A 13,859-nucleotide genomic window follows, 5' to 3' on the forward strand; every position below is an offset into this window, starting at 1 on the left:
AGTCACAACATTTACCAAAAACGCCAACAGATATCGCAATGAGCGCACACAGCAGAGCATTAGATGCCGTCTCAGTCTTTATTGAAACACCCTTGTATCAGGCCCATGTAATTGCAAAAACATCCTAAGATGCCGCCACCATTGCTAGCGATAATGTGAGGGCACTCCAAAGACAGCAGCGCTCCAGGTGGCCAGGTGCACCGTCTGTGGCAACGCAATTTTGCGGAACATCTATATAGGTCAAACAGAGAGAAGCCTGAACACAAGCCTACAAGAGCACAAAAGGAATTTAAGGGACCCAGACTCAGGGGAACTCGCCTTACACTGTAGCCAGTTCGAGGGCTGCACCCCTGCCCTTGAAAGAACAGTTATTCTTCGTAAGTGTCGGGACACCACCACAAGGTTGATAGCAGAGGCACTGGCGATATCAAAATGCGCAGATAAATGTGTTAGCGACCCCTCTGTGCGCCTTAGTGAAAAAGAAATGTTATTTCTGAACGCCAATGATAGGACGAAAGATTGGAGGAACGGGAGAAAATTTTGATAATCGTGCCACGAATGCGTCAGGTGATGTGTTGGTTCTGTTTTGTTGTTTTGTACCTAGTTCTTATATAGGCTGGCTCAGAGCAATGAAACACAGTTGTTAGTCAACGCTTGTGTTTGCGTCCTTCTCGTCTCGTCCTTGTTACTGCGGCGCTGCAATTTTCCAGTATGGGGAACCAACTAGCCAGTCACTATGCTTTGAGCAAATCTAACATATACAGCAGATTTGGGACGCTTACAGGGCTTTACTAAGGAATGTTTTTTTCTTTACCGCCGGTGCAGTTTAAAGGTACAAAGTTGAGCATAAGAAAACATGATCACGCAGCACAAAGTATTGAGGATATAGTGATGTCTTTCGCGACTTTTCGCCTGCCCAGTACTCCAGTGTCTCCACACCTCTTAAATGATGAAGCTCTACTCAGAACTTTCACAATTTATGCCACCAGGCCTTCCTGCTAAATTCGGTCATCAATTTATGCCACCAGCCCTTCCTGCTAAATTCGGTCATCTTTCGTAGCACATTTCCCGGTAGTGTGCAGCAGCGGTTGTTCATTTCGCTACAAGACCTTGCTCAGACCGACGGCATCAAAGGGCCCCTGCCAACCTCCGAAGCCCTTTTCCAGTTCTGCAGCCACTGCGAGACAGAGCCTGTCCATGTAAGGAGCGGCCATGACTTGCACTCCCAGGGGTCTTCCATCGGATGTCATGCCTATGGGAATGGCCGTGCTGGGACAGCCAGCAATGTTGGCGAGAGACGTGAGTGAGCTTTGGCCTAGCCTCAAGACATGTTCGTTGTGAAATGGCGCTGGTCCAAAAGCAGGCGGGCAGATTAGCACTGCATCATCCCTTAGAGTGGACAAGAGGCGCTCTTTGAAATCCCGCGCCATGGCCAGGTAGTAGCGCTCTGAATCACTGTCGGGCTTGTACACGGAGTTGCGCTCCAGTAGCGTGACCAGGACCGCAGGAAAGGTGTGCATAGACCTAGAAAATGGAAACAGTTTTGTTTAGAAAGCCCCGATATGTAGCAAAGAAATCCACTTTTCTCTCGTTTTATTTAAGCGTTTCCTCACAAGGCGGTGACCAACTAGCCGAGACCAGTACTCTACCGTGCCTACTTGTTCACCGTCTGAAATGGCTCTCAGAGAGCCTATCATTCACCTTACAGTACGCGCGTTAAAGTTACCATCTAGAAGACGAGGTTTGAGTAACCTTGCTCACTGTTTCCGGAGCAGAGTTCTATTTCACAAGTTTAGATATCTTTTTTTAAGTTAAAGCAAGTTTACCTAATTTATAAGGTGTCTGTCCGGAACATGACACACTAGAAAAATTTCTCGTAGCTTCCATCACGAGATCACTTTCTTCTGACGTTTGGCTAATTTTTGAACACCCCTTCGTACTAATTCATTGGGTTGATAAATTCTAGGTATGTTATCACACAAGCCCTGTAGATGGTATTAGGTGGTAAATGTTTTTACCACATGAAATGTGTTTTTGCAGACAAAAGGCTGCTACTCATCTCGAACAATCTGACCCGTAACAGCGCGCTTTCTTTTGAATTTCGCAATTGTTATCACTGAGGCAAAATTTCCTAATTTTTTTAGAATTATCCTCAGTGCTTCAAAGCAGTGGAGAACTACCATTCATGAATCACTAAGCCGCGATGCTCCTCTTTAGTAGCATTACATTTGTTGTTCTTCCGATGGGAAAAGTGCCCCTTTATACTCACAGTAATACTTCTGGGGCGCGCCGCTAAACATTTTTTTTAAAGTACGTGCAGAACAGTCAACAAAGTTAACAGCAAAATAGCGCTACAAATTTTAGATACAAGACTACATATGGTCATCATCATCAGCCCGGCTACGCTAATTACAGAGCAAAGGCCTCTTTCATATCTCACCAGTTAACCTTGAGCTGTGCCAGTTGCGGTCACCCTATCCGCCGAAAATTTTTATTCTCATCCGCACGCCTAACTTCCTGCGGCGCCATACTACGCTTGCCTTCTCTTTGCATTTGCAGAGGAGAACGAGTGGCTTTCAAAAAATAATTGAATAATTGAATAGAGAACATGACTGCGTGATCTGTTGTTAATTACATTCGCTATTGAAGTTAATCTGCAGAAAATTATCGTTTCGTCTAGTTTGTATATATATACATGTGCCCTCCGTAGCGAGTTACAATACAAGGAAGTGGCTAGTAGAGTAGCTGAACAACGAAAAATATACCGAATCGAGCTGTTATACAGTCCTAGCGATTTCAGGTTCCTAAACTAAAATGAAGGAATGTCAACTCTGTTACCAGAGCCTGTTCTCGAAGCAACAAAATGATTCCAGCCGTTTGATGTCTTGGAAAGCAAGCGACCATAAAAATGAATTAGTGCAGCATATCAGTACAATTTTGTGGTGGAGGTAGGGACATGAGAATGCATGAGCTGCCGATGGGATAAACTCGCACGCCAAAGTAGCTTGATGAAAACTGATATTGCTGAGATATAGTGAAAAAGCTGCTTCTCCTTGGGCGCCGAGGTTAACTCCCTTATATATGCAGAAGGTCCAGTGCACGTTAAAGAACCCAAAATGGTCGAAATTTACGGAGCCCTTCACTACGGCGTCCCTCATAGCCTGCGTTGCTTTGGGACGTTAAACCACACTAACCAAACCAAACCATCTATACTTTGCATTCATATATCCCTGGGAGTCCGCATGTTCTTCCCTCTTGGCGCAGTGATACAGCGGTGAAGCGATCCGCCAGTGCCCTGTACAAGCAGTTGCTACCGAGCGGCGGCCCACGTGCGACCCACGGTGCTTTTCCCGAGTGACCAATCATTAACTGCCACCTGCGACGGTGGACCATTTGCTCACTATCCGGTGGGGAGATTGTTTTGACGCCGCAAAGTCGCGTGAGCTGCGTGGCCCACCCGCCTCCTAGATTGCTTTCTGCGTACCACCTGCTGAAGTGATGCTCATGTGTTTTCGCTCACAACTTTGACGGCGACATCGCCGACACCGAATTTTGGGAAGAAGAGCACCTTTAACGCTGGCTCATTAATACAGTTTTGCACATCCCAATGCTGCACTGGCAATGAATGGAGATCTTCAGGTTAATTTGGACCACATGGTGTTCTTTAGGTTACACCTACCTCAGCAAACCGGAGCCTGTTTAATCCAGGTACGTCGCAAGGCGCCGGATAGAAAGTCGTAGCTACTAAGAGGCTGCGTATGAATGTTTGTTGCAGGCCTTGGTTGCCTGACTTCGCCCACATGACATGTTTAGACCGCACGCACGACATCACGCCATCTACGAGCCAGGACGGACGATCTTAGCTTTTTGTTCTCGTAATTATGATAGAGACATCCAGCAGCCGTAGTTGATCACTTCAGTAGTAGCTATCTCCTGCACGCGTCTCTCAGTGAAATAGGCACTGCAGCTACAAGGAAAGCTACATTAACATTCTCGCAGCGGCGGAGCGTCTTCGTTATTTCCAAACTAACATAAAAAGCACGTTTTGCTACTAAAGGAATAAACTTGCGCAAAGGGACTGAAGAAGAAAACGCAATAGACGTGAGGACAGGAGTTGCTGTTATGAACCAACTCGCTCAGACGAAAGTGCTCATTGAACTTATGGCTAGCAGCTGAAGACGACGTTGCTGTTCAACTCCGAGCATTTTGAAAACATCGAGTGGATGCGGTTTTCAAAAACAAATTGACTGCACTATAATTGGGATGCCATCTTAAACTATGCACCCCGCCCAATGCATACCTTGCGAACGCATTAATTTTTTCATTTAGATTAAGTACCACAGCATTGTTCGTCAGGATTCAGCTGCACTTGTCACGTCGAAATTGGTCGTAGCATACTGCGCATGATAAATATCAACCACGGGCGCTTAACCGACATGGCTATGACTTCTAATTTCCAAAGAAAAAATGACTAGAGTCAGCAATGTTAGCAACATTTCGTCGTGATCCGCTTCTTTAGATCTGCTCGGGCTATCAATATTTTCAGCACCCCTTCCTCGCACGCTTACACATAGGAGTTCAGAAAAGGGATTTGAAATGGGCTGTACACAATGGCACTTACTTTCCGCACAAAATCTTGATGAGCTCAAGCCAAGGGTTGATAGGACGGCCTTGATCATCGGTGAAGAAGCGCGTGACGGGCTCACACTTGCTCGCTGCGAAGAGAGCACCCCGCATTTTGCTGGACGCTGCAGCCTCCTCGAGCCGGATGCGTTCTACGGGGCTGCCGAATTCTTTTCCGAGATATGAGCATACCTGGAGGGGGAGGGAGTGCGCGAGGGGAAAATTGTTGGCGATGGCAGCCGCGGCACTGCGGACCGTAAGCGATAGCTGAATCCACACTAAGGTTATGCATTCGCTTCATTTGATTTCAGTGCTGCTGCTCAGCATGATCATACATGATTGTTCCTGTTTCGACGGAATAGGAACGAGTGCTTTGCGGTTTGCGGCATCAGCATGTATATCTGCAAAGTATTAATGGGCAGCGAATAGCGCTTTGATCCACGTCGGATACACGGCACATCTTGTGCTATGCTATCCTGAGATCCATCCGTGGCCCTCAGGAAACGCGACTTATTAGCCATATCACCGCTAGCGGCTTATGATAACTGCGGTAGCTTCGAGTCCGCGGATGCACAAGATTCTATGCCAATCTCTCATTCAAAGACGCTTTCATGGCAGTAGTTTCAACGCGTTTCATGGCATCTTGTTGCTATCACGCCCGCCACCTTATGATGACGAAGTAAGCGGGAGGTGTAGACAATGTGCACAGGGTGGCCGAGCGATCGCAGACACTGTGGCCTCACCGTCACAGCTGATCATGGAGACGGGTCAACGCCACTCTGCCAGGAAAAGCAGTAATGAAAGGTGAGCGATGCACCCATGACCGCTGCTCTAGCTAACAGTCTAACAGACTATGCATAGGCTTTCATTCCCGCTCTGTCTTTCGCACCTGTGCAGAATCGTTTTAAACTACAGTTGTTTCATGTACTGACACCCTCGCAGGCCAAGCCCAACCGCCGTTACCGCGCTACATGCCTTGCGATCTCTGCGCTGGCATGATCGCATTGTAATCACAGGAGTACTCTGCCAGTGCGTCATCGCACAACAACGTTGGCTATCTTTACGGCAGGCGCACCTTTAAGTGTAAAATCAATGATGCTGAGGAAATGTTTAGGATAATGATGATTATGTTCACACGGCTGGGGCTTACCACAGCCGCGTTTGAGAGAAATATATTGTAGTTTTGAATAATCAGTGGACCGACAAACTTAAATTCTTATTTACAAAAGACCCGAGGAGTGAAACATTACAGATGAAAAAATGCTCTGGATTCCATAAATGCTCACCTGATTTTTAGATCAGGTAAGCACATCTCTGAAAAGGTTACACAGGCTAGCCTTCACCGTATCGATGGAACATTTGTCAATAACATATTAGATTTTTTGCTGCAGCAAACTCGTAGTCCTCATAAGACTAACTCTGTCCACAGCAGAAAATAAGATTTTCCCATTGACCTTGACTTAACCTTAACCGATGTCAGCTATGGCTCCCTTATACCCGCAAACTTCCTAATCTCATCCGCCCACCTGACCATGTGATGCTCCCTGCTATGCATGCCGTCTATTTGAATCCACTCCTTTACCATAAGAAATCATCTGTTACGTGTTTCTGCATAAAAGGCTCTGCCCTTTTATTCCTGTCCGCATGAGCTGCAACATCTCTTCTTTTGGCGTCATTTTTGAGTCTTAACATTCAGTCTCTAATACTTTTGTGCACTTCTGCCTGCTCCGTTCTAAATATCACGTCATTTCATTAAATTTTGTTTGTGAGCAATAACTGAGTGCTGGTATGGTACAACTAATATATGCATTCCTTAAAGCCCAGCTATTTGTCGTGACTTTAGAGTCCATACCAAATACTATTCACTTCGTCCTTGTTCTCCTATGTCACTCGCGTAGTCCAAATCTTCGTTCATTGCTCTAATTATTTGTATTCCCTCAACACTCCCAAAGCTACGCTGCCTGTCGCAAAATGTTATTGCTTTACGAGAGTGTAGCATTACTTAAGTTTGATTAGTATTATTCTTTTCGACTCACCGCTCTGGTTTGTGATGTTTAGGCTTCAAAATAATGACCTGGAGTCCATACTTCGAGTTACGTAACAAGACAATGTCATCCGAAAATCGCACATTGCTGATGTGTTCCGTTTAATTTTATCCCAAACTTTTCACGTCCCAATTTCTTGGGCATATGTTGTAAAGATGCGATTGTAATACAAGACCTTACAAACAGAGATCGCGTCGCTCTGCCAGACAGCCTTCCGCATTGGGATTTAATCAATTTACTTCTTGAAAAGTACTGCCGTGCTACAGCTGTTATCGGTATATTTCAGCAAGTCTGAAGGATCCTCCTTCTGCCTCGCTCGATGTAGCCTGCACTTCCAGGAGTTTGCCGCCACCATCGTTTTCGAGTCCGGATGCAAGAGCTCTGGCGCCGACTGCCCGTCACGAGTCCCTGTAGATGCATCGCCGCCGGACGACGATGTGGACGCCTTCCCGGGACCCATCAGCTGCAGCTCTTCTGCACGGCAGCAGCGCCCGGATCTCGACGTGAAACGCCTAATTGACTTCTTGGAAGGCTAGATTTCGCCAACCCCGCCTCGTTCAGTCAAAGACTTTCTTCGATCTCTGTACAAAATGATGTACTCGTGAAGATTTTCGCTGCGAACAGAACAGCCTGCCTCCTTGTTGTACCTGTAAGTCTGCGCGGAGAAGTTCTTCAGGCCTCATACGACGAGCCGACAGCTGCACGTCTTGGGTTTTCTCACACCCTCCGCAGCATTCAAAACATGTATTACTGGCCCCGACTGTTGGCCGATGTCGCAAATTGTGCGAAAACCTGCCGAGATTGACAGCACGATTGACCCCTCCCACCAAACATGCAGGATTTCGAAACCCTGTTGAACCCCCATCAAGGCCCTTTCAGCAGAAAGGTATGGACTTGCTTGACCCTTTCCCGAAGTCAACGTCTGGATATAATTGGATCATCAGAGCAGCCGACTACCTGACCCGCTACGTCGAGGCAAACAGCAGCCGAACACAACAGCAGCTGAAGTCGCTAAATTTTTCGTGCAGTGCATTCTTCTGCGACACGTCGCCCCCGATGTGCTGGTCACGGACAGAATAACAGCATTCACGGCGGAACTGCCACAAGCCATCATGCGTTATAGCCAAACAAGCCACTGGAGAGCAACTGCATACGATCCGTAGACCATTGGACTTACCGCGCACCTGAGCAAAAGCATCGCTGATATGCTCGCCATGTATGTCGATGCCGAACACAAGACCTGGGACATCACCCTTCTTGACGAAAGCAGCGTTGCAACAGGGACAAGAGAGGAAACGGGACAGGCGTCTTCTTCTCTCTTGTCCGGGTTGCTGCGCTGTTTTCGTCAAGTATGTACCAACTCGCTGAACTCGCCGTTTTACGTCACCCTGCCATACACCCTGTTCGCCTTAAACTCCGCCGTAAAGGAGACCATCCAGATGACACCTTTTAGGCACGTGCATGGCACGGAGGAAAAGGCAACGCTTGACGCCATGCTGCCCAACGTTACCGCAGAAGATAACTTCGACGTCACCGCCTACATTCAGTGCTCAGAAGCCCGAAGACTTGCCAGATTACGGATCGAAGACCAGCAGCGGACCAACGAGAGACCCTACAACCTATGAAGACGCAACGCGGAATACAAGCCAGGAGACCGAGTCTGGGTTTGGGCATCCATTCGCCAACACGGATTTAGTGAAAAGTTTTTGCGCTGCTATTTCGGCGCGTACAAGGTTCGTCGTCGGCTAGGTGAACTGTACTATGAAGTCGTCCCTGACGAAAAGACTGCATCCCAACAACGCTGCGTAGGGCAATAATTTCATGATGCCCTTCTAAAGCCCTAGTTCCAGAATGTTCTAGTAGCCTTGCACGCTTTAGCTGCAAAGTTAGCTATGAGCTTTAAATTCAGCACGGCAGAGAGCGGCGGGCACTCGGTTCGGCGGCCACCGAGCTCGCTATTAGCTACGGCGCCACCGCCGCCTCATTCACTTCTTTGCGGGCACAAGTCAGCCGAAACAAATATTTTTGTTCAGAAGACATTTTCGCTGCCTTCCTCTTCATCAACACGAGAAAATATTATATAATAAATGGAAGGTAAACAACGTGAGATGCTAATATTTCGGTATAACGCGAATGGATGGGTAAAGGGGGTGAATATAATGTGCCTATAATGAGTAAATGCAGATGATGAATAGCGAGGTGAATAATTGTTTTACGCGAATGCCGAACAAACAACAGTATGTAATTATAATTCTAACCTCCATATAAGTTCTACCTCGAAAATGCTCACAGTACTGAAATTGATTCCTGTCCTGGTACTATTGTGAAAAGCATTAGGAAACAATGGTGAAAAGCATTAGGAAGTGGTACTTAGCAACAATGCAAGATTGACATTTTTATAGATTTGCAGGTGTGAATAGGTCTTATTTCTATACCTCATGCGTCTTGCCTTCTTAGATGTGCTTATTATGTATTACTTGCATTTTACCTTCTGTTCTCATTTTTCTATTTTCGTGACCAGCAGGATGGAATCCTGGTATCTGGTCACTGCTTTGCATAAGAAAGTTACTGACGATGTATCCACCAAATGCCAGGTCAGCCAACAAGCGCTATGTGCTTAGACTAATCACCAGACTTATGTGTATGAAAAAGTGGCGAATAAATTGTATTGTATTGTATTGTATTGTATTGTATTGTATTGTATTGTATTGTATTGTATTGTATTGTATTATATTGTATTGTATTGAAAGTAGAGAAATGTGTTCAGTGGAGCACTCACCTTACGCACAGCTTCCTTCATGGCTGGGTGTATCCGGCTGAAAAGTATGCAGCCTTCGTCGTCCATGTAGAAGATCCTTAACTTCCTCAGGTCGACCTAGAAATAGATGCAAGCTTGGGTTAAGAAGAGCTGGGCTATCTTAGCAGCATGTGATAGTCCACGTGACAAAAAATACTACAGCCACCGAAACGCGGGTCATGGTAGTTTTACGTTTTAAGGAGCAATCTAAGGTTCTTTTAATGGTAACGATTGAGGTCTCTGTTCAAAGTGACCGTCAGGCTGCAAAAAAAAATATTGACAGAGTATTAGTATCCTCGTAATGCGAGATTTTAGTGTAGCTCATCACACGCCACCTGTCAGCGCTGGACGGTGGCGTTTAACCCTGCCAGGCGCCCTCCGGAATCTTCCTGTTGGAGCCACCTGGAAGGTGGCGTTTCTCTCTGCTACTTGGACAAGCGGTTACGCCGACGACTACGGTGTGGAATGCAGGAACAATGTGTGTCTTTCAATGCCAGTCAGCTTTTAGCGCATAGCCCTTTTTGCCACCCTACCCACCGCCCCCACATTTGTTCTCTATACAGAGTCGCAGGCAGCTCTGCCTGCCTTCCACAAACAGCTCTCCCCTTCCCTAGCCGATTGGCCTTTGATGCCGCCCTCATAGCATTGAGCCCACGACCTGTGACCCTTTGATGGTACCCTGGTCACATGGGCATTCCCGGCAGTGAGCTGGCTGAATAGCTTGACTACGATACTAGGCACTGAGCACCGGAGATCCCATGGACGAGCCCGCCGATGGAGCAGGTGGTGAGGGCTTACAAATACACTGTAGACGAATACTGCACGCAGCAAAAGTGGACTTAGCTGATTTGCCACCGCTACACACATCCTTATCGATCTGTGATGCTCGCATTCGTCTCCGATTACAGTTTAATCTCCTACATACACCAGTCAAATTTTATCTGTACCGGTACACTTCCACAACTCAGTGCCCAAACTGTCCACAGACACATGCAGGCACAGAACACTGCCTTACACAGTGCCACTCAGCCTTTCAGTCCCCCGCTTATCCCCCCCCCCCCCGCCGTGGCACATCTGGCTCGCCTCTCTGGATCTGAAACTGCAACGCACCCTCGTCACCTTGGCACAGCACCTATTGAACGCCTAACATAAAGGCTGTTTTAATACAAGTAGCACACCACCACCACACAATTGAATTCAATGAGCATTGACTCAATGTGGAGCAAAAGTAGCCGTGTGACAGGGTTATAAGACAGCGATAGCGAAAGCTAAGCCCGTGAGCGCCGTAGAGTTACAGGTGAAAAGTCGTCCTTGTCTGGTGATGCACCCAGAAGCAAACGCTGTCAAGCTCAAGGTTCTTTGGCTCCCAGAAAGTCTTGAAGATTTTTACATTCCTGACGCCCTTCGAGCTCGCGGAAAGATTTTTTCCATTGCAGTGGAGCAACTGGCAGTTTCAGACATAGAGGAGATGCGCACTTTGAATACAGACGCTGCGTTGACTCTTGCTGATGGCCTCACTTTTAACGACGAGCCACATCTTTTGATAGTTTGCGGTCTTCAGTGAAAACTGAAAACGTAAGTTGAAAATGGGTTTTTGAGGAAAGGAAATGACGCAGTGACTTTCTCACATACTAGACGGGTCAGCTGTCTGCAGATGTCGATCGTGAACGCCTAGAGGAGTAAGCACCGGAAATACATGGCGTCAATGACGACACTCTTACTGCGCGGGCCTTCGTTTTGCGTGAGCCGGAGAAAGTAAAGTGTGGTGGTGAGCCGGCATGGTCGAGTCCCTCAGCTGTTGGGATTCCTATGCCACTGCAGAATGTGCCGTGGAGCCATTTGATTGAAAGCCTACCATTTCACTTCGTTACGGCAAGTGTATCGTGTATGTGCAAAGTCCAAGCATGGCTTCCAAGCGCCCTGTGTCGCCGAGTTCAGGCTTTTCTCAGGAGGACACAGTCCCTACTAAGCAGAGGTCTCGCCGGCGAAAGTCCAAGAGCAAGAAATCTCGGCGCTCCAGATCGAGGAGAAAGCGTGCCAGCTCTAGGGAGGTCTCACATTCCGGATTAGCGCCTCTTGTCGCGGATGCTTGACTTAACCGTTATTTGATCTATTTGGTCACCATGGCAAACGTCACGCAGTGGATCGTTGCAACACTCAACATCTGTAGGCTCCATTCTAGGAAGAAACGGATACAGTGGCGCCGATTGTTTTTTGGAAGTCGGCTGAACATTGTGGCTGTTCAAGAGACTTAGAAAGTGAATTGGATACAGAGGCAGCCCTGCGGCCTTTCTGAACAAATTACAGTATATTTGTGTCGCACTCACTGGGCCTTTCGGCAGGTTACTGTCTGTTCTTCAAAAAGAGCCGGTTTCTGACTTTATGAACCAGGTTGACACAGAAGGGCGCCTGATATGTTCTGACTTTTGGCTGCATGAAGAATCGGGGAGGTTCATTAACGTATATGCTTCCAGTAAGCGGGTGCGACGAGCAGTTTTCTTTGATAGTATGGCAACCCTTCTAGGCTGTCACCGGCATGCAGTACTTATGGACGATTATAACTGCGTGTGCGACCCTCGTGACCGTACAGGGCATGGCGAGAACGCCGATAAGAGCCCTAATATTTTGTTAGCTATCACTGAAAGCGCAGGCTTATTATTGATGGTAGCTTGTCATCCATCTTCACATATATTAGAGAAGCCTCACATTAATGTCTGCAATGAATTTACGTTTCCGCAGATCTCCTTAAAAGGTGCCTTTCATGTGGTGTCGCGCCTATTTCTTTCTCTGATCACGTCATGGTCATTGCGCGGATTGAAAACTGGTCGCGCCATGCTTCAGCCGCAGTGGGCACGATGGAAGCTTAATTATTCGTTGCCAAACGAGGAGGACTTAATGCAGCGAGTAAGGACAGCTTTTAATTCTTGGTTGACCATGAGAATCCCCTTATTTACAGCTTGGGAGAAGTTTAAGCAAGAAGCTCGTGGCTTAGCTATTGAGAGCGTCTCCATGAGGTCTTATTTTATGCGCGACGAGGAGAAACGGTTGCTTCAGAGCCTTTATAATTTGCACGAACTTGAATGCGAGGCTTCCGGCTAGCGCACTGAGGAAATTGCAACTGTTAAGCGTCACCTTCAAAAGTTCGATACGAAACACTTTCGGGCGGCCCATGTACGATCCCGCAGCAATCGCGCTCTGCACTCTGAGGAGCCAGATAGACAGGCTTTGCTTGATGAGCGTCGCCACGTGGCTTCCATGCAAGTCTGTGAGCTCTATTGTGGTGGTGTCCTGCTCAGAAGTATACGGATGCAATAGTTAATGATTTTGCAAATAACTGCGCTTCTCTTTTTGCTGCCCCTAGAAGCACAGATGACGTTCATTTTGCGAGCTGGCTGTCTATGACTATTCTGCTTTCTGAAGACGAGTGCGTGAAAATTGGTGGTCCTTTGGGTGAATAGGAAAACACAATTGATCGACGGCCACTTTGGAAAACCGCGGAATCTAACGCACTGTCAGGAGATTTTCGCAAGATGTTTAAATGTGTTTCATTTCCTGTCCGTCCCAAACCGTTTCAGATCGTCTCAGACCAGTATTGATGAGGAATTTTTGCTGCCATCATTTACCAGAAGCCATATTATCTTAATACCAAAAATTGTTGATAAGAGAAAACTACGATTTGTAGGTGAGTACAGACCGAAAACGCTTTCTATTGTTGATAATAAGATTTTCGTTAAAGTACTCTCAAATCGGCTACAGCTTGCAATCTCTACCTTGAACTTCATTAAACATGTGGCTTAAGGGTACGGTCAGTACAACCTAATCTACATGCTGTGCGCATAAAGTTGACGTATTGCAGTAACCCTTATGAACAACAAGCGCTGCTGCAGATTGCCCTGGCAAAGGTTTTCAATTGAGTGTGCCATTAATTTATTTTTTCTCTTTAGGTCACGCCAATATTGGTTGAACTCTTTCTTCTGGGATACGCATTGATTACAAAAACTACTCCAGGCGTTTTATTGTCAACGGCTGTCTCTCACAACCAGTCTGCATTCAGTCATCTGTAAAAAAAAAAGAAAAATTACCCACTGTCTCCGCTCCTGTTTCTGCTATACTTGGAGCCACTTTGCATAAGTATTACATACAGTAGAGCCGTCAGTGGCTTCTGTATTATGGGTCACGAACTAAAGGTGTTAGCCTATGCAGATGACCTCGCTTTTTTTCTGCGCTGATGAGCCAAGCATCGGTGAGGTAATTCGTTTAACGAAGGACTTTAGTTCAGTGTCTGGAGCTTAGATTATTGGTGCTAAGAGTTGAGCTCTCTGGTTTGGAATTTGAGGGTCGACACGCGCTGTATGTGCTGCTATGGAATGAACACGTAGACCACCAAAGTATCT

General features: G+C 46.8%; 1 protein-coding gene across 1 annotated transcript in view; it reads right to left on the reverse strand.

The window, feature by feature from the left end:
• Positions 1-76: 76 nt before the first annotated feature.
• Positions 77-13,859, reverse strand: part of LOC149361952 (fatty-acid amide hydrolase 2-B-like) — a 52,646-nt gene continuing 38,863 nt past the window's right edge. The window contains exons 6-8 of the mRNA XM_089569629.1: positions 9,448-9,543; positions 4,622-4,815; positions 77-1,524 (exon numbers count right to left, since the gene is read on the reverse strand). Of these exons, the coding sequence (XP_089425755.1) occupies positions 1,101-1,524; positions 4,622-4,815; positions 9,448-9,543 (714 nt within the window). The 3' untranslated portion in view covers positions 77-1,100. The remainder of the gene's footprint in view (positions 1,525-4,621; positions 4,816-9,447; positions 9,544-13,859) is intronic.

This window comes from Amblyomma mixtum, chromosome 2, assembly GCF_055824585.1.
Source record: "Amblyomma mixtum isolate Tamu chromosome 2, ASM5582458v1, whole genome shotgun sequence".
Classification (NCBI taxonomy): domain Eukaryota; kingdom Metazoa; phylum Arthropoda; class Arachnida; order Ixodida; family Ixodidae; genus Amblyomma; species Amblyomma mixtum.